This window comes from Mytilus edulis, chromosome 6 (assembly GCF_963676685.1).
Source record: "Mytilus edulis chromosome 6, xbMytEdul2.2, whole genome shotgun sequence".
Taxonomy (NCBI): Eukaryota; Metazoa; Mollusca; class Bivalvia; order Mytilida; family Mytilidae; genus Mytilus; species Mytilus edulis.
This window is the reverse complement of record NC_092349.1, coordinates 63,573,967-63,596,408: the sequence shown is the minus strand read 5'-3', so window position 1 is coordinate 63,596,408 and position 22,442 is coordinate 63,573,967. Positions and strand designations below refer to the sequence as shown.

Genomic DNA, 22,442 nt, shown 5'->3' with positions numbered 1-22,442 from the left:
TAACATTACATAATTTTGGGAATTTTAAATATATTGCAATGTAAGGAATATAGATTTTTGGTTCTAGGAAGTAGATATTGTGAACATTTAACTTTAGCATGGCGTGATATAAGCATGTAACATATGCACATACGTTTTATCCGTTATATCAAGTTTCCTTTTTCTACGTATCAGAATTGATTTTCTGTTCTTGTTCGACACTTGTCTGAAGCTCCAGTGAGACAATTGGTAAGGTTTCTTTTATTATCATTTATTTACCTTAATTATAAAAAAAAATCACTGACTTAAAGAACGCAATCATGGAAATAAAACTCCTCTGAATTTATACAACCAAATAAAGTGAGAAGATGAGCAAAATATCCCAACTAAAGTTATGATACCTCGTAAACTAGAATTGAACATGAATTAACATGGTATATTTTTGTATGATTATAGAAATGTAGAAATCTAATCAAATAAAAAATCTTATAAACCTTTTCCCATACTGGATAACCAAAATATTTGGTATACAAGTTCGTCACTAGGTAGACGTCTATTTTAAATCAAAGCACTATCGAAAAAAGTAAAATCACAAAAATACCGAACTCCGAGGAAAATTCATATAGAAAGTCCATAATCAAATGACAAAATCAAAAGCTCGAACCTATCAAACCAATGGATAACAACTGGCATATTCTTGACTTGGTACAGGCATTTTCTAATGTAGAAAATGGTGGATAAAACCCGGTGTTATTGCTAGCTAATTTAGGCTTTCAACTTCCAACTGTATCCTAATCTAGTCTCCGATCAAACTATACAAGCACCAACCCGTGTGATTAGCACGGACATCCGGGTAAATAATCCGCCTGAACCGAATAAAATTCTAAAAAGAAACAGAACTAAAGTTAAAATGAGATGTCGGACAATACATCGTAAATGTACAGGTTTGTGGGGTGTGTAATGCCGTAGTCTTTTAACACGAGATAAAAACTTTGTCAATGCATTCCAAAGACGTTTAATCTGTTGAAAGGTGACAAATTGTTAAAATAAATAATTAATTAATCAACGAAAGGATTGAAGTGAACCTTCTTCCAAAGAAAATGCAGGACACTACATGCTGTTAATAGTTGAATATAAAAGCCAAAGGAATAATCCGTGTAGAAATTGTTTAGCTCTTCAAAAAATGATTCAAACATTTCCAATTCTAATACATTTAAAATGAGATCTCAATATGTCGGAACGTTATTGGTTTGCAGCACAGAGCTATATGTTTTATTCTTTGCATTTGGTATTCAGTGTTTTTTACTTTTACGGCCAACATACGTGTACAAATCCTTTAAGCCCCAAAATATTGAAAGAAGAGAAAATACATTGGGGTTTTTGAACTTTTTCCCCGTTATTTTACAAAAATCAATGTTTAAATACGTACTCGATCGTGAAAAAAAAGTAACCAAAAAATTGCGAGATACTTGTGGCATGCGCAAAACCGACCGTGACATGAAAAATCAATTCAAACCAAGTTTTGTTAAATATTCTACCATTTCGGCCAGCTTTGTGTTTTGTACAGTGGTTATATCAAGTTTTATTGATTTTTAACTATCATGGTTCCATAAATTAAAACAAAACCCGATGATTAAGTGTCGTATTAAAATATTTATTCTTTATAAAAAATGTTGTTTCTGAATATTCATGTGTCCCGTGTTTCCTGTATTGATTTTTTTTCCGTGATTTTTTGTGTGGTGTTGACTGTCATTGATCAACATTGCCGAACGTCAATTTAACTCCAAAATGGGGGAGGGGGGAGGGGGTCATTTAAAGAATATGATGAAAATTAATTTCCTTGAGATGTTTCATTTTGGAAAAAAAATAATATTTGATTGAAAGCGTCGAAAAACGAAAACTAAAAAAATATGTGTTCGCGCCTAACTGTGCGCAAAATAAATAGTTGACTTAAACAAAAAAACAATACCCACCCCACCTTTTCTAAGTGGTTGCGGCCTCTCTCACATGTGTGTGTCGTCATTAATGATATTTTGAATTGTTATTTCCCAACCTTCGTCTTCTTTTTTTTTTCCTTTTTTTTTTAGGGGGGGGGGGGGGGTCTTCTATGCTTTGTTTTGATAATACAGTTAATATGTGATGTCTTGCATGAAAGAGTATCTATCTTCATATACATGATTACGTGTTTTATGCATTGATATCATAACTCGAAAACAAATTAAGTTGGTGCATCATGGGTAAAAATCTTAAATAACGTATCATTCTTATTGGTCTAATATGATTAAGGTCAATAAACCCGAAAGAAATACGAACAAGGATAGAAACATGATTCCTTACGCCTGTGTCTTTAGAATTAAAGACCACCTTCGAGAATTTTAAAAAGTAGGTGAAAGAAATGCTAAATTTGGCTTCAGTTTTAAATTTGGTTTATATCAGACCAATATACTATAAATTTCAAATAGTCATATGCATAGTTCTAATATTATTATTTATAAAATTAAAAGAACTTCTTTTTTGGCAACTCACATCATAAGTTAATATAAAGTTATAATCCAGTTAGTATGCATTAATCGTGTTGTATGTACGAGTTTCATTTCATATGGCACATAGCACTATCCCCACTCATACTCACCTTCTCCATCCCACCATCTCATCCTTACATCCACACGTACTCAAACATAATATAATATTATCATCCCCTTCTTAATAGTATGGTCAAACTGAAATGCTTAGGAAGAGTTATTTTCTCTAAACCTGATGTGTTTGGGCAAAGGACGTATAACTTATATACGTCCTTGTTTTGGCTTACAACCCTTTTTATTGATCGAAAGTAACCATTGTAACTTTCTTTCTTTTATGTTGTAGGACAGTAGACATATCATGATGTTGTTGTTTATTCCTGTTCTATTAGTAGCTGTTGTAAACGGTGCTGTGGGTGGTAAGTTCTTTACTTTAATTATATTTCTACTGTGAATCATGCACACTATCAAATTATATGTCAGTGGTGATTTAATTGTATCCATTCATTAAACCCCGTATCTTTTTTATTTCTATTATTTTATAATATCACTAATCATAGCCCAATTGATTTATATATTAAATTCTAAAACTTAAATCATTTGTACATGTAGCTTTTTATCTCAAGTTTATAGAAAAGTGGTAGTCATTTCATGTCAAAACTATACCTTATCCTAGGTTTAACCGAAAAAAAATCAACATACCTTTATTTGTACATAAGAGCGCACGTGTTGCTGGAACTTTGGTAGACTAACAAAAAAACATACCATAATATATGCCTTCCAATTTCAATGACTGCCTTATGAATTTGCTATTATTTAAAGGAAACTTTTAACTAGAGTTTACAGTTATTCAAAGTCCTTATAATAAGCTTTCATTTGTTACTATATTTACCCAAAATATTTTACGTATTTACCAAGTCACAACTATGCGAAGGGACTATTTTGTTTAAAATATGTACTTATCATCATGTATGTTCTTTCTGACCGGGGCCGAATGAATGATTTTTTTGTTATCAACATTTTTTACAAACACTATAAAGGAAACTAAGATGAATAAACCACCAATACGAAAAGTACCAATTTGAAAGTGATTTTTATTTGTGTATTGAGACATTGCTTCATAAGTAGTTTATTTTTATATTTGTTATCATTTAAAATAGTGTAATGCTTAAAAAAAACCAACAGTGTAACATATTATGATTTATATTGAAGCTGGTCATTTGTTGTTATGTAGGTACATGTACCCTTTCAGAAATTTTTAAGTGCAATCCTAACTCCAAGGACTGTATTATGTAATGCATGAGTCATGTTGCATAAAACCAGTTCTACAAATACTACTTATTATATTGTTTACAGAATCATATATTTACTGTACTTCATTGTAATTCTGAATAAAGCAATATTACAAAATTGTTCACAAGAAGAAAGACAACTGTGTTTTTTCTTACGTTACGTCACTAAATAACCCCGATTAACCCATTTCCTCTTTTGATAAACTTAAAGTTATTAGTAACAAATGAATCAATACTGTTTTAGGATGCTGACACACAATTTGCTAAAAAGGACATGTCATTGTTCTTCTGTACTAGGAGAACGGTACTACAGTTTCCGAACTACAATTTTTTCCTAGCAATCCCTTTGCAATTTATAATACACCACACCATAGTCCATTGAAGAGTTTAATTTTCATTGATATGTTTTATATGTTTGCATCAGCATAAGGGAAGGCAAACATTCAGGAATATGTAAGGGAACGACCTTTTAACTTCAAAGAGAAAAGGGGGTGGGGATGCTTTTTATCCTAAAATAAAATTCTGATCCCCAATTTCATAAAACAAAATCTGGTTCAAGCAGATGACAACAAGAATATGTCCAAAGTACACGGCTTTTTTGTTTTCTATGTTCAATGGAACGTGAAATTGGGTAAAAAAAATCTAATTTGGCATTAAATTTAGAAAGATCATACCATAGGGAACATGTGTACTAAGTTTCAAGTTGATTGGACTTCAACTTCATCAAAAACTACCTTGACCAAAAAACTTTAACCTGAAACTCTCACTTTCTTTTTCTATGTTCAGTGGACCGTGAAATTGGGGTCAAAAGTCTAAACTGGCTTTATAAATTAGAAAGATCTTATCATAAGCAACATGTGTACTAAGTTTCAAGTTGATAGGACTTCAGCTTCATCAAAAACTACCTTGACCAAAATCTTCAACCTGAAGCGGGACAGACGAACGAACGAACGGACGGACGAACGGACGCACAGACCAGAAAACATATTGCCCCTCTACTATCGTAGGTGGGGCATAAAAAAACATAATCATTTTGAATCCAGATTTTCTGAATACGTTATAGTAATAAAAGTTTTTGAAAAATAATTTCTGATTCAGAAAAAAAAACCAACATAACCCCCTACCCCCACCCCTCTTTTGAAGTTCCCATACTTCTTTTTTAATGGATTTACTAACGAGGTACTTCCTTGTAGTTTTAAATCAAGAACACCGAAGGAGATTATATGCAGTTTCATTGTCATGTAAATATATAGACAATAATAGTGCATTGACTTGACATATATCAACGATATAAGGATGAGGCTTAGAAACGGGGAAATGCGAGGCTGTGCCGAGCTATTTCCCCGTTTCGGGCCGAATCCTTACATCGTTGATATGTCAAGTCAATGCAGTATTATTGTCTTTATACTGCAATCTAAAAAAAACCTTTTCAATTGTTTTTTAATGCGTTAAGCATGTTAAGGTTATTTATTTGATTTAAATATTGGGGGAAATCTCCTTTAAAAAGGCCTCACATCATGCTCGCGGAGAAATATACAACACAATGAAATTTACATTTACCTGTTGAAACTCACACTCGATGGTGAACGAAACCGTTTGAGTATGGACTAAAATATCAACCATAAGCATAAAACATAATGATTTATAGGTTGCAAACAAAAAATATTAACAATACAAGATTGAGTCGTTCCACGCATCGTTGTATGCATTGGAAACAAGAACAGGTTGAAGAGGTCGTATGAATAATTCAATATTATTTCGGCAATTTCTATTTAAATATTCATGAGGAAAAGTGATATCGGGTCAGTGACTGTATATGACATAGAAATATACAGTCAACGCATTTTGACTGCTCAAATAGAACGAGTGCAGTATAAACAATATTAGGTCAATGTCAGCAAAATATAAACTTTTTTGTATGAGGCTGAGAAACTGGGGAAGGGCGAGGTTCTCCCGAGCCCTTCCCCAGTTTTGTGTCGAGTACAAAAAAGTTTATATTTTTATGACATTGACCTAATATTGTTTTTATACTGCAACTTAAATTAATACAGTGATAGCTTTTTAAATTGAAACACAAATTTCAAATTTATCTTCATCCCTTAATGAACCCCTGAATGTGGAAAAGTGTTCCATGATGAAATTGACATTGCATAAGATATGGCTGTGTTACTATATTTAGGAAATAAACACAACTAGTTGCAGTATAAAAAAGTTTATTAAAATGTCTTGTACACCGTTGAAGCACAATTACAGTTATTTGAATTAGAATAAATCAGACGAAAATCGTTGCAAAAATGCATATTTAGTTATGCTAAGTCATCTAAACTGAATTTGAATTACATTCCATCTTAATTTAGATAAGAACATTCAATCATGGTTTAAGATAAAAAAAAAAAAAAAAAAAAAAAAAAAAAAAAAAAAAAGGCAGATAAACTAGAATATATATTTATAGATCAATCTAATCAGATTAATTGATAACTGAAGTTTTTATATGTTTTATTTAATTTGTAATGCAGCTTTTATTTTTCAAATAATCACTAGACCAGATAAATATATTCAGTAACTGTATGGAAATACATTTACAGCCGATTGCATTGAGTGTGTAGGTAAAAGTAATATCTTTGGTTATGTTGCTTGCTAGCTGAACCGTGAAGTCATTATTAGGTTTGGTAAACTATCCTCCTTTAAGAGTAGACTAGTCCGACAGGTAACCAATCTATCTGTTTGTAGGACTAGGCTACTTCGAAAGGAGGGTAGTGTATCTTACCTTATAATGACTTAACAGTTCAGCTTGCAAGCAAGCTAACCAATGATATTACCTTTACCTACACACTCAATGAACTCGGCTGTAAAGGCCACATTGTAGCGCAATCCTATCAATAAGGTTAAGATAAAAGGTTGTTCAATATGCAGGAAAATTTCAAAAAATGTTTATTTTCTTAAAATGTTTCAGTTTACCAATTACTCCTTTGAAGAAATTAGTTGAGATTACATCCAGACTTTCATATTTTTTTTATTTTTTAGTATAACAGAATTATAAGCCATGTCAAACAAGTTGGAGGTTTTATAGCTAGCTTCAGAAAATACTCTGACTTTCTAATTGAAGAATATGTCATTTTTCAAGGCATTTCTTGTGTCTTGTCATGGAATCGTTTGACGGTTTAGGAAAATAAAACTCTATTAGTATGTGCTTAATACATGTAGAGAAGTTCGATATATAGGTTTTACTTTTTAGCTAGGTTTTTCTGTCACATACATTGATGTGCTGCGTTAACACTTTGCATAAAAAAAAATTGAAATATACTATATATAGTTTTTCGGTTTTATTGTGTATTCTTTTTTTGTTCCCCAAACTCCCACTAAATCTGATCAATATAATATAGAGTTTTATACCCTAACCAGAACCACATCAACGAACGACAACCACTGAACATCATATTCCTGACTTGGAACAGGTGCAAACAAATGCAGCTGATTTAAACGTTTAAATATGTTCAAACCTTTTTCCAATATCTGAAACAGAAGTGTAACATCACAACATAGAAATATACTTATGAACCACATCAACAAACGACAACCACTGAACATCAGATTCCTGACATTGAACAGGTACAAACAAATGCAGCTGGTTTAAATACTTTAATAGGTTCAAACCTTTACTCTTATCTGAAACAATAGTGTAACATCACAGCATAGAAAGACACACTATAAGTATATCTACCAAGTATATTATGTCTCTATTTTTCTTTTCAAGTAACACCATGCCCAGGTCCAGGGGATGTTGTGTTCGCCATAGACGGATCAGAAAGTATTCACAGAGAAGATTTCACGAAAGTGATTAATTTCACACTTGATATTATCGGATCCTTTGAGCTTGGCCCTAACAAAGTTCGAGTTGGCGCATTGGTATATAGTACTATTGTCCCAGAATATTTCGCTCCATCTGATAATTCTGTCGTTGTAAAAAGTAGAATTTCAAATTTCAAACACCCTAGAAATAGCTCCAGGACTGACCTTGCCCTTGCTTATATGAGACAAAATCTTCTCAAAACTTCACGTACTCGAGTAGGTGTCATTATCACTGATGGAGATTCGAAATACCCACCACTTACGAAAACACAAGCTCTTCAAGCAAGAACTGAAGGGATAACTCTTGTTGCAATAGGAATTGATATCAAAAAGAGCGATGAACCTGAACTTGAGGCAATAGCCGGTGACAAAAGCCGAGTGAAAATCATTGATAATTACAGTCAACTGAAAAACAAGACGATTCTTGCTGAGATAGCAGCTTCACTTTGCAAAGGTGATTTTTTATTATTTACTCTCTGCATTTAATGAATATTTGTACATTTATAGAAAAATATTCAAGTAAAATAAATGAATGATAAAAGAGGGGCGAAATATACCAGAGGGAAGTCAAACTCATAGATCGAAAATAAACTGACAACGACATGGCTAGAAAAGAAAAAGACAAACAGACAAATAATAGTACATAAGACACAATATAAAAAACTAAGGACTAAGCAACACGAATCCCACCAAAAACTGGAGGTAATCTCATGTGCTCCGGAAGGGTGACCAGATCCCGCTCCACATGTGGAACCCGTCGTGTTGCTCATGTTATTATATATCCGGTAAATTGTCTAATTCGGAATGTTACATTCGTGAAAAGGGATGGGGATTTATTGTAGTTAAGACATAAGAAAATTATCCGATATCATCTGTGATAACGGTCAACAAACTCGTGATGGAGTCCGTAAAATTTACGAAGGGATGATTTCAACTTCATAATTTAACTCTTGGTTTAATATCTTCCTTGTGAGCAGTAACCCTCTATCGAGGAAATCATGATATGAAATACAATCCCTGGAATATGGTTTCAATTGGTAGATATATACTCTGTATGCAGGTGCTGCTGCAATGTTGCTACATAGAAATGGAAAGTTCAAAATTCAGAAGCTGAAGTCATCTCTTTTGTCGTAAAGTAAAAATTGTTTTCAAGATAAGATGTTTTTGTCTCTATGTTATAAACAATGATATCTTTTTTTCTTATTTTTTATTGAATTTTTAAAGTAAATTGTGTGCGTAGTTACTAATTCAATGCATCATGTTTTAAGAAATACCTCCAATGGCGACCACACCAGCTCCATTATTCGATGATCCGGAAAAAAGTAAGTAGAATACATTTTTTGTTTGTTCCGGCCCATGAAACTGGATACATGATATATTCTAAAAGAAGTGAAATATGGCTACATCAATCACCAAAACGTTTAACAGTTTTGGTGTGTAACAAAATCATACATCACTTTGCGTCCGTCGTCGTCCGTTAATTTTGACAAACATCTTCTCCTCTGAGACTATTGGACCAATTGAAATGTATTAGCAATCATCCTTGGGGCATCTTGGTTAAACATTGTGTCAGACGACACCTACTGCCAACCAACACAATACTTGTATTTCCCCCTATGTTCTATTTTTATACATGGCTAAAAATAGATTATAGGGCGCAATGCAAGTTTGCCTAGAACATTGCGTGAAATGCAAGTTCTGTATATTATCTTGAAAACCGCCAAAGAAACAGTAAATATGACAGCGACAGAAATGTTCAGAATGTTGAGATCTCTTTTTGACCCAACGTATAAATACCGATTTGTGAATCCTTAAACAAATGACAATACTACGTACTATCATGCTCTTTTCGGTTTTCAAACTGTGTATTTTTTCGAACACAGAATCTTTCAAAAGTCTGGTGAATTGCTAAATGTGCATTGGACGTTGGATGCATGTAACATTATCATATTAACGTTATGTGAATACTTTTAATACGATGATTAAAGAAACGAGTCAGTAAAAAATATACAAACAAACCACAAACAAATATTTTATACAAGGTGGAGTCAACTGCTTGTGTTTTAAAGTGCTTTTGAGACAAAAAAAATTTATGCTACATGTTTTTATACCCCACGCAACGACGTTGCGGACAGTATAATGTTTTTGACCCATTCGTTTGTCCGTCCATCCGTCCGTCAGTCCGTTAGTCCTGTTTTTGTCATCGCAACTCCTCTGAAACCACACAACATCATGTCGTGAAACCTTTTTAGATAATAAGGACTGGACATACTATGTAGATGTGCATTTCGACAGAAAATAATGATTAAATTTAAATTTAGGAGTTACGCCCCTTTGAACCTATTTGCCTCAATATACTACTGCAACAGTTTTTCATTGCAACTCCTCTGAAACCACACAACAGAACTTCATGAAATTTTGTAGATAATAAGGACATACTATGTAGATGTGCATAATCGACAGGAAATTGTGATTCAGGTTTTTTCTAGGGGTAACGCCCCTTTGAACTTATTTGCCTCAATCTATAGCTAGTACTGCAACAGTTTGTCATCAAAACTCCTTTGAAACCTCACAACAGAAATAAATGTAAACCTTTTAGATTATTTAAGAATTGAATGCTTCTTTTTGTAACTTCATTGGGCTGTAAAAGTGTTGACCGAAGTACATTTTTTAAAGCGCTGAAGCGCTTCATTCTAAAAATGTGCGCACGGTCAACGCTTTTACAACCCTATGAAGTTACAAAAAGAAGCATTCAATTCTTAAATAATCTAAAAGGTTTACATTTATTTCTGTTGTGAGGTTTCAAAGGAGTTTTGATGACAAACTGTTGCAGTACTAGTTGTGTGATGCAATTGCTTACGGAATAACACGTGATGTGCAGTTAGCCAATCAAAATAACGTATTATAATGAAACATACATCTAATGTAATTATTGTGTAATGCAATTGATTAAGGAATAACGCGAGATGTGCAGAAAGCCAATCAGAATAACGTTTTATAATGAAACATACATCTAATGTAATGATGAGGACATACTTGGGCGTTTTTCAATAAAAACGTACTTTCTTGTCCCAGCCACTTTTAAAAAAAATGAGTTTGATCTTTGCAAGTAATATTTTGTGCAGTCAGTACATTGAATTAGATTTAACATTTTTTTAAGCAAAGAAACAGTTTATTTTTTAGAAGGATTGATAAGGTATTGATTCCTGAATGGTCCGAACAACCAAAATGGCATGTCCCTAGACCGCCTGTTCAACATTCGTACACTAAAATATCGTAAAAAAATGTAGAAATAAATGTTATTTTTACTTAAAATAAGTTCTTTACAAAAGTATGTTTAGAGCCAACATATTTTTATAAACAGCTTTTAACATAGGATTTTTAATTTCAGAAGGTGTGTCCCTGACAAAATGTCCACTACGAAACGAAGTAATTAAAATTTGCTAAAAAAAGGTTTTATAAAATAATTTTTGATAATTTTTGTTTGCAAGAGATATAAACATTAGGGTCTTACAAAAGAACTGATGCTTTTATAACGGCAGTTAAATTGTTGGTAAGAAAAATTGAGCACATCAAATGGACCAGAGTGATACCGTATTTTTGTTAATGTCCACTACGAAACGGGTCAAATCTCCTTCAGTATCTGGTTTTAAAATTATGAAAAAAATATCAGTGTACAGCTTAATGCATGCTTTGATGAATACAATCAGTCGTGTTACTATTGCAATATAGGGATTGTTGGGAAAAAATAAAACATGTGAATATGTCCCCTACGAAACAAGTATGGGAGAAAAACGTTTCGTAGTGGACACTACCACTACCATGCAGTCTTTTTTTACTCTTTTTCAATGATATTCGTGCAAAACAAATAACAAGGGTTAGTTTCATGTAATTTTTTTATGTTTTTATTAACATAGAATAGGGTTGATGTCAACTACGAAACTTTTTGTCCACTACGAAACGGTTTTGTCAACTACGAAACGCATCAAAATGTCCACTACGTAACATGAGTTGTACCTTCATATGTGAAGTACTGTCTAATCTTTATCGATAAATAATGGTTCTCCAATTCAGAAAAAAATGAGATTTTTCTAGTATATAAAGTAAACAAACTGGAATGTCTAGGAAACATTTAAAATTGCAAAAATATGTGTGTTTAGAAGCAGTTTCGTCCCCTACAAAACAGTACACAAATTATGAAAATAATATCATTTTAAAGAGTATTTAAGATTGCACTTTTTGTTTACAAACAGGTATATAATAGAGGTATTCAAAATAACTCTTGAAATTTAATTTAGACAAGTTTATTTTCCATTTTATTTAGGTCTGAAAGTTACGCTTTTATTGAAAAACGCCCACATGTATGTACTATGTCGATGTGCTTAACGACAGGAAATTATGATTCATTTTTTTCCCTTACAGTAATTGTATTTGTAGGGTGACAATGTGGGGGCGTGGGGTATGTGAGCGCGCTTAGGTGCTTTAATTTTGTTTTCTTTTTGTAGTTATTATAGATCCTTTGTGTGAAGGGTGTATAATTGACAATGGATTCGGATACAACTATTATAAATACGATTGTTCTAAGTTTGTGATGTGTTACCCAAGTGAGGACAGCCATGGGAATAAGATAATGACGTCTGCAGTCAAACAGTGTGCTTTTAGCACCTTCTGGTCTCAGGATGACCTGGCCTGCGTAAGAACGGAAGATGCAGAATGTCAATACAGTAAGTTCATAGGCTGGTTATCTCCCTTGTAACATACGGGTATTCTGTTCTCCCTTGTGGAATGAGAGGAATGAAGGGGTCCTACAAGTCTGTATTCCATGACAACAAAATTCACTTTGAATAATATTTTTTTTATTTTGCATTGTGATTCTTAATCAACTTTGATAAGCTATAATGTGTGTTTAACTAACTAAATTCTTAAATAATAATTAAACACTATATTTACTTAATGTTTATGAAACAATTAAAACTGTGTAATAATTGCAAAATACATATATTTATACAACATATTTTGTAATGCATTTGCCCATTTAAACGTTAAACGAATACCAAACTATTATATTACTTCAACAGGTATCTGTAAAGGGAAATCAGACGGGAAAACTCTGCCCTACGTTGGTTGTAGGTCGTATTGGAAGTGTCAAGATGGCGTACCTGAACCAATGTGCTGCCCAGCTGGTCAACATTATGATAATAAACAATCCAAATGTGTTGTCGGGATATCATCAGCATGTTCCGGTGTAAGTTGTGATGGTGCAGTCAGAGCTTCCTTGCGTAAGAGTAAGTAACTATATATCACAGCATAAATCTATAAGTATGAATATCGCTATTTTACTTTTTTTGTGTAAAATATTCTGCAGTAGGAATGCATTTATAATTCCTAAATATTTTTTTGAGTTTCAAACAAATGCTTTTTTTATGCATCTGTAACTTATATTTTTTCAAGAATAGGCAATCTGCAAATTTGTTTACCCAATTTTAGGCCTAATCATAGGTCAATATTTACGTTTCTGTAAATTTTTGCCGATTTATTTCTCTACTGACTTGATGACCTCACGAAAAAAGGTGACCATGCCGCATCATTATGAGGTTTAAAATAGTCCTGAATAAATTACTTTCTGACCAGCAAAATGTGATTTTGAGCAAAATTATATAACTTATATAAATTGAAGAAAATAATTTGACTTTCTGCCTGCAAAATCTTATTTCGGCCCCGTTGTTTTAGAGGCATGTGATTTTTAAGAATTTTTTTTTAAATTAAACAAAAATTAACAATTTCACTTTCTGAAAAGCATAATTGAAGTCTTCTTCTTTTCAGAGCCAGCATGTGATTATGAGGAAAATTCTAAAGATCCTGCTACATATTACCAAGTACTGAGAGTAAAGGGGTTTGCCGACAGAAAATTCCTACGCAGTTGTGCTCCTGGTACTATTTACAGTGATCTAGACTGTATGTGTGTAATGGATAATGATGGAATTGCTAAAAAGACAGGTAAATTTTGAATGGCGTTTTTTTCAGTTATGTTCTTGTAAAATTATATTAGAATAGCAAAATATTCAATTTGCCCGATGATATAAAATTTATTTGTACGAGACATAGAAACAGGTTGATCACGATGACGTTACCCTTCCGGAGCACCTGAGATCACCCCTAGTTTTTGGTGGGGTTCGTGTTGTTTATTCTTTAGTTTTCTATGTTGTGTCATGTGTACTATTGTTTTTCTGTTTGTCTTTTTCATTTTTAGCCATGGCGTTGTCAGTTTGTTTTAGATTTATGAGTTTGACTGTCCCTTTGGTATCTTTCGTCCCTCTTTGATCACGATGACGTTAACTTATGATCTGTTTCCACAGGCACTTGTCTCAGAAAAAAAAATTCCTGTATACCTTAATATAACACAGGTACTTAACTAAATTTTTTGAAAAATGACACCCAGTCCCGAATTCCCGTTATTTTTCGATTTCTCGGTTGTCAAACCTACTTAAACTTAATATGCCGTAAATCTAAATTGATTTATCTACACAATGGTATATGACACGACTATCATTGTTGTCGGGATCATTAGTAGCAGGTCTCAGAAGTCGGTCAACGGGATTTTTTTTGCATTCGTCTCAAACTTTGGCAACACCCAGTCCGCATGTAATTTTATACTGGTTTCTCATTGGTCAATCGTCTGGCTAAAAATAAATATGGGAAATTTTGGTCAATTTATAACTCTACATTAGTGTCGTTGTGTACACGTGTGTTTCATAACAAAATGAATGTCAAACAGCTTATAGCATTGAATGAGGTAAAAAATGGTCATAACCTTTTGCTTCTGGGGCAAAGTGGAACGGGGAAGAGCCATTTGGTCTGTACTATAGAACAAGAACTAAAAAAAGGGGGGAAAACGGCCGCAGTCACAGGAACAACGGGAGTGGCTTCCTTGAATATAGGTGGGATTACTGTCCATTCCTGCTCCGGTATAGCAGATGGTCATTTTTCAAATGACAAACTATTACAAAAATTGACTATTGATGAATATTTTCAAAAATACAAGGGGTTCTGCAAGTTTAGGATTTTAAAAATGTGTCAATTTACCATTCAAATAAGGATTGACATATGTTTTTGTTTTGTTTTCCCTACTCAAAATGATATCAAAATGTTATTAGAAATATACATACCATGAACAAATAGCATTATTAGCTAAATACATCTTTTCATTCAGTTCCATGATACTTCTCGCTTTTCAAACCTTTTGGAGTTATCTCAATATCTTATGTAAAGTCCAGAGAGAGTCTGAATGATGTCAATAAAATGGGAAAATCTGAGTTCTAAAATTAGAAACTCCTGACACATTCGACAGACCTAAAAAAACACTTATTTGGGTTTGTTTCACATAATCTGTAAAGAATTTACAATAAAGATGATAATTTATAGTCAGAGGGAAGCTGACAGTTTTTATTTTAATAATTTTTATAATAATTCAATCACTGCGGGCTGGGTGTTGCCACAGTTTGAGACGAATGCAAAAAAAATCCCGTTCACCGAATTCTGAGACCTGCTACTAATGATCCCGACAACAATGATAGTCGTGTCATATACCATTGTGTAGATAAATCATTTCAAATTTACGGCATATTAAGTTTAAGTAGGTTTGACAACCGAGAAATCGAAAAATAACGGGAATTCGGGACTGGGTGTCATTTTTCAAAAAATTTAGTTAAGTACTTGTGTCTGTTTCGAGTAAAGTATAAATATAATATAGCTGTTTTGAGACAAAATATCATGGAAGTCGTGGGGAATGTCAAATTTGGAGTAAGAGATGTCAAGTTCGAAGGATCGAGGAATGTCAGGTACGCAGCTAGAAATGTAATAATAGATGTCACAAATTTAGAAAATAGAAATCCTTTCAAGTCTTATGTAGACGTCTGGTTTGGAGGCAAATTTCATGAAACGATCCTTGTATGAAATAAACGGCATTTTAAATGTTTTACTTTCATTATTTAGCACAAGAAATTTGGGAATAAAAGTTTTAGGTAGAAAAAGAATTTATGACATGAAAAATGTATATGATAGATGTTGATAGATATAATGTATATGCAGCTTTTATTCAACATAGACAGGCATAATTTACGTTAATGAGTATTTATAATATAACACTCAGTCAATCTACAGCAACTGCATTTGATATTTACCAAAGATATGGCATGACTATATTTTCCAGCTTGTAGTGCAATGATTACCCAAGGTGCAAATGGTCAGTTCTACTATCAGAAAGACATGAATTTACCATTTGGAAAATCCAATTTAGACTTGACCTCTGAACCAGATGCTATGACCTTCAACTCAAAATCCCATGTCAACATATGGCGTCTTGCCAACCATGAATTCATGGACTCATTCGGGGTCGAGATGAATGTAAAACTCACTCCGTTTACCGGAAAGAAGGGATCTAAAACTGAGCAGATCATGTTAAACTGTCTCCATAGCGACGCAGTACTGGAAGAGCATCAATGCTCGCCTTCTATGTCTCTACAAGTCAAGAAAGAACCAAAAAAGTACACATTCATCGCGCAATTGTTTACACGCACTGATAGAGGAACAGAATATAACAAAACAATCTCCAGCACAGTAGTATGTTATCTATTTTTAGCAGTCATATTATGCGAAATTTTAAACAGATTAATCGATTTGTTGATTTTTTATTTGATTTTGTCTTCATAGTTTGAAACACGATTCAACAAACAGTAAAATTTCATATTCATAAAAAGGAAATGTGGGTTATATAATTATATGCTCAATGAGACGTCATCACCACTACACACATTTACTTGGGTAATATCAACGACACAAAAAACATCTCCAGACCAACTCACAGTAGTCAACCTGTCCTGTTTGTGTTAAGAGATTCAGCAATGTCTATTGGTAATCATTTGAAGATAGCCTTCAATTGGAAATTGATTTGTTCACTATTTGTCATTCGGGATTGATTTAGAGTCAGTGTGACTTAGAGCCAAAAATCTTGAAAATACAGTTAGTATATTATTGTTGAAATTTGGATATTGGTCTTGAGAAGTGTTTGGTTGATTTTTATGTATGTATATCCCACATCTTCTTTAAATCTTTTTCGTCCTGGTCATGCATGTCTGATTGAAATATTTGCCACTGTACATAAAGCAACCAGCAATCAGTTAATCAATGGTATTCTTATATATCAAGTATATAATGTAATTACAGTTTTCATTACAGATATGATTTTATCCAACATTTTCATTTTAGTCTTCCTCAAGTGGCTATAAGGGATATATTCCTATAACCTTTGCATATGATGGTGACAACTTTGCATTGAAGGCCGACAGCAACGAGCAATCTGTACCTTTGTCAGGCAAGTACATTATCATATTCATGACGCATTTATAAAAAACACAATGATGCTGATAATGACAATTTTAGTTGTAATGACATATATCTAATGTTATGTTAAAAACAACCTGCTATGAATTATGAATATTTTATCAATGACAAACAAAATCATTATAACCAATCAGGGGTCGATAATTTTTCAAAAGTTACACCAATAATATGAATAGCAAAATAAGTACGACTACAAATGCAACAACTACCTACCAGTGACCAAAGGACATTGATGCATGCAATTATAAATGGTCGCATTCAAAAAGGAGCAAATTCTACATTGTATATGTTACAAGCATTTTCTAAATTATGGCATTTTACAATGCCTGAAAATTTTAGGCATTTTCTAAAATGCCTGCAAGATTCAGTCATTATAATAATGACTAATTTCTCTAGGCATTTTACAAAATGCCTGGAAAAATTGAAAGGCATTTTACAAAATGCCTGAAATTGTTTTAATGAATGAAATGTTAAAAGAAATAAAACAAGTGAAAATTTTGAAAACCGGATCAGTTTTATTTATGATAATTACTGAATTAAAAAGAAGAGTTTAAATAATCAAGAATAAATTTTACTGATTTATTCCAAAAACTCTACAATTATTTATCATTTCTCAAAACTGATTTTTTGTAAATACATTGTTTGGCGTAAAATCTGGTTTTTTTTTGCACTTCAACCAAAGTTTGAGAAACCTGAATCATGATATATTTTGCTCTTGTTGCCTTTACTAACAAACACTTAATTTTCGACATAATTGTGGTTCGCAATAAGCACACACGTCACAAATGAATATCTTATTTTTCATAGGTTCCAAAAATCAAAGTACATTAGATCATGATTAGTTTGGCTTGTATCTTTTGGCCTATACCTTTTCAGACGGAAATAGATCTGCCCATGACAGGTGATGCGTCTTTAGCAGGAGAAACTTATCCATTCAAAGCACTATTATTTGTCTGTTAAAACAGTTTTAAGGAAATTTTGCAGTTTTTGGTTATTATCTTTCATATTATCATATAGCTTATAGAGAGGAGTTGGTTTAGATGTGGATGTACGAATTTAAAATTCTCATAATTTCTGAAAGGAAATATTAATATATTGCCATATTTTATATAAATGTAATACTTTCTGCACGCTAAGAACTCTACCTTTTTAAATATTTATTTATGGGTGATCTGCAGATGAAATTTTCTCTAACCAAAATACCTTCATTTTAATTGGAAGCGGCAGTCTAAATTTCTGTCCCTTATCCGGGTCAATCCCCTACAGAAATAACCCATTCAAATTATAACCAAATTGTTCACGTCTTAGAAATACATGACATATTTGCGACTGAAAGCGAACAAACTGCAATCAGTTAATTAAAAAAAAAAACTTTTTGTCTACTAATGTTTCGCTCTACTGTTTTGAATCTAGAATTTCTAAAAATTCTATTGTTAATTTTGTTCTATTGACAGAACAATTTGTCTTTCTGCATTTCTTAATTTGTGCTTGTATTGGAACTTATATTTCTGCTCCTTTGTGGCGCTCATTGCAAAATATTCTTTTTTGTATTTGTATTTGTCTTTCTGCAATTTTGACAAAATAATCATAAATTCACTACTTGTATCTGAATAACGAAGTGAGTACGTACTTTACGTAGTTTCACTAAAAAGAATATATCATATGACAAACAAGACATTGTGCTTTTGTCCACTTTTGTCAACGATATCCTTCTTCTACAAATTACCTGAAACTAAACAGGCAATTTGTTGAATTTTGCTTCAAAATTTCAGTCATTTTACAAAATACTAGGTATTTTTAGTTATTTTGAATAATGCCTGTCAAGTTTAGGCATTTTATAAATTGCCTGAAAATTCAGTCAAATAACAAAATACCTAAATTTTGAAAATGCCTGTAACATAGTATATAAGGCAAAATAATTATTTTCACCACCAGAAATTTCAACCATTGATCTAGTTCTTTTTATCTTTGAAAAGTTGAAAAGTCATGTACCAAAAATACACACATTTTTTTCAAATGAATTCGTGAAGAAAATTCAATTCAGTGACTTTTTCTTATTTATTTTTTTAATCAGGTTGGATACAGCGAAGACAGACCGGCTTGGTTTTTGGACGTCCAACAATTAGAAATACCTCAGTTGGTTTCTTGGATGGCAGTTTAAAAGGGGTAATTTATTTTTTTTGATTGAAACATTTGTTACTGTATAGATAAACCAATCTAATTAAAAACCGATCTCTCATCGCTCCCGTTTTCTGATATGTCGCGTGGAAGATCTAACGAAACCCGCTTTGAGGTCACATATGAGTGAACTAGAAGTTATGAATTTATAATGATATGCAAATGAGTTGACGACCTATTAATAAGCCCATCAAAAAAGTTTATGAATTATTTTGACTGACGATTTCGTCGTAAATAAAATGAGTTACGTTCCTTTACCTTACGATAAACTTTCAATATCGTGGAAGACTTAATTACATTGGTTGAAAAAGACACACCTACGAGGTCACTCACATGTGACCTCAAAGCGGGTTTCGTTAGATCTCTGCTTTGAGGTGCACGCGACATTTCAGAAACAGGAACGATGAGAGATCGGTTTTTCATTAGATTGTATATAAACATAACTTACATAAGTAGATGTGATATGAGTGACAACGAGATAACTATTCATCACAGACTACAGGGAGAGGATCAAAACAACTTTTATATTGCACAATACAGCTTTCAATAACATAGCTAATGAGCAAAACGCATACCATATAATAAGCTTTCAAAGGTCTCTGCATTACAAAACGACAACCCATTCAAATGAGAAATCAAAGAGCTGAATAGCTCTGAGGGGAAAGACGGTCCTTGTTTCTATTTCATTTTTTTTTTTTTGGGGGGGGGTGTCTTTTGATAGTCTTCATATAAAGAATGAAAAAAAGAACAGCTAGAACATGTGGAAGGTTGACACTATTGGAATCAATTGTTGTTTAACGTAATTTCGTTTCTTTAGTTTAGGATTCAATTTAGACCAATGGAAGACATCTGCATCTTCTAAATCTAAACATTCAAGTAAAGTTGATAGTTAATTATCTAAAATTCAACTAGTTGAATTCTGTCATTTAACAACAACTACAATTATTTTTGAAATCTTAATAGTGTACGACTGAACTGTAGGCTAGGGCCATTTTCCATTTTTTTGTGACAGTACTCTTAAAATTTTAAATTTTTTTCTTAAGAAAGTTAGGACTGAAAAATCTATTCAGTTTTAAATTTCCATTGATAAAGTTCCCAGTTATATCTCTCATCACAGGGATACAGATACTAATAAAAATAACAATATGATTGATGTAAACTGTGTGAAGCTTGTTTCCAAATCCTACATTTTGAAATATTTGTAAAATTTCATGAATAAATAGGTTTAAACTACAAAATGCAACATTTGTATTTTTTTTGTAACTATTACAATGATTATGTTGGTACACAAAATTTAGTTTTAATGAAAGACTACTTATCATATACTAAATGTCACATTTAAAGTGTTTATTTTAGTGGATAATTAGCTCATAAATTGAGGTGCTCCTGAATTGGAGGAAGATTCTCAAAACAGAGTTTTACAGAAAAAAATGGAAAAGATCGTTTCTCTCCCCGATCTCATGTAGCCCCTCGGACTTCCTGTTTACTTTGAAAGTTGTTGCCCTACAAATTAAAGTATTGCATGTTGATGTTTAAATCATCTACAGCAAACATCATTATGTTTAAATTCAACAAATACTATTTTTTAATAAGTGCACAATCTTTGAGAATGATTTAAATAACCAGTGAAGGATATCCCTGCTTATGCGTAGTGTGGCATTCCAACAATGACGTCACTATAAAATATAATGTAGGTTGGATATATTTAGAATATCTCGTCATACTGATTTTTCCGGATTGTAAAAGAAACGTAAATAGTGTAAAGGAGAGCTCGATATACGATAATTTCGAGAGAAACAGAAGGGAAATGTGTAAAAAAGTGTTTAAAGTCAATTTATTCATTTGTGTCTCCCCATCTCATCATTCTTAGTAAGATTTGTTGGGGGTTTTCCACACTATAAAAACAAAATGAATGATGTCAGGGAATGTCACTCTGGTCAACCCCATTGACGGCTTGAAGCCGTCTTCCCCAAAAACTGCCTGATTTAGGGAGCTACCATTTGATTTTTATGGGGGGGGGGGGCTAGGATGAAAAATTTTGTCCTGCATTTTTTTTTTTAGCTGTAATCTCTGTCCTGCCTTTTTATTTTTCACTCTGTTCGGTCCTGCCTTTTTTTGTTTAGTTTATCCTGACTTTTTTTAACCTAAATTGTCGTCCTGACTTTTTTTTTTTGTAAGTGTCTCATCCTGCCTTTTTTTTTACTCAAAACTCCTGTCCTGCCTATTTTTTTCAAATTTCATCCTAGTCCCCCCCCCCCCCCCCCCCCCCATAAAAATCAAATGGTAGCTCCCTTATTGCAGACATATATTTCGATGGCTACGACATATAATGTTTTTGTTTTCGTCAATCAAGACTATCACACCTCAATAATTAAGATTGTCGAGTAATTGCGTGAACTTAAAACTCCATTTTTAATGAAACGTGACTTTTAATAAATGTTTGCCTCCTTTATTTTTCAGATAAACGTTTACGACTGTATCCCACTATCAATCAAGGACGCACTGTCAATAATGTAATCTGCTCTGGACCATGGACCACGGATAACGGACACCCGGATAATCCCAACGTATTCTTTCTCATCTGTTTCTAACGAACCTACAAAAAATGTTTTTAAAATTAAACAATGATGTAAATGATTCTTTGTACTCTGAAACGTATGTCATATTCAATCTTTAATAAACTATTTGCATATTTGAAATCGTGTTTGCATTTATTCTGGCCTATTTATATATCCGACGGTGGATGTTATATCGACTTGGTGATGGGAACCATAACACTTACACGTGTCTTTCAATGTAACAGTTGTAATTTTATACTGCTGTTTCAGGTTACGGTGAAGGAAAACGCTTAAACCCGCTACATTTGTTTGCACCTGTACTAAGTCAGGCACCTGTTGTTCAATGGTTGTCGTTTGTTGATGTTGTTCCTAACTTAAAGTGCTTCTCGTTTGTTTTTGTTTTTTATCGCTTCGTCGTTGGTGTTCCTGTTTGAATTGTTTACACTAGCATTTCGGGGACCTTTATAGTTTGCTGTTCGTTGTAATCCAAGGCTCCGTGTTGAAGGCCGTACTTTGACATAAAATTATTTACGTTTTACACATTGTGACTTGAAGTTGTCTATTGGCACTCTTATCACATCTTCTTATTTATGATAAATCTTACACGAGTTTAGAAATCTTTGATGCGGTTTTACTTGACGTCTGAAACGCATAATTTTACATTGCAG

At 32.8% G+C, this 22,442-nt stretch overlaps 1 protein-coding gene across 1 annotated transcript; it reads left to right on the top strand.

Annotated features, from left to right (window-relative positions):
• The first annotated feature begins 101 nt into the window (after positions 1-101).
• On the top strand, positions 102-21,915 carry LOC139528095 (protein PIF-like). Its single transcript, XM_071323922.1, has 11 exons — positions 102-228; positions 2,845-2,917; positions 7,545-8,093; positions 8,908-8,961; positions 12,145-12,363; positions 12,718-12,924; positions 13,463-13,636; positions 15,849-16,258; positions 16,904-17,009; positions 19,113-19,204; positions 21,677-21,915. Exons 2-11 carry the CDS (start codon positions 2,860-2,862, stop codon positions 21,731-21,733), a joined length of 1,926 nt encoding a protein of 641 aa, XP_071180023.1. The 5' UTR covers positions 102-228; positions 2,845-2,859; the 3' UTR covers positions 21,734-21,915.
• The last annotated feature ends 527 nt before the right edge of the window (positions 21,916-22,442 follow it).

What these genes read in the sequence shown, in the direction of transcription:
- LOC139528095 (XM_071323922.1), top strand. Translation starts at nt 2,860, where the DNA reads ATGATGTTGTTGTTTATTCCTGTTCTATTAGTAGCTGTTGTAAACGGT. An exon ending in AGCAGCTTCACTTTGCAAAG is followed by an intron (nt 8,094 to 8,907) that starts GTGATTTTTTAT and finishes TCATGTTTTAAG; the next exon opens with AAATACCTCCAATGGCGACC. An exon ending in ATTCGATGATCCGGAAAAAA is followed by an intron (nt 8,962 to 12,144) that starts GTAAGTAGAATA and finishes TTCTTTTTGTAG; the next exon opens with TTATTATAGATCCTTTGTGT.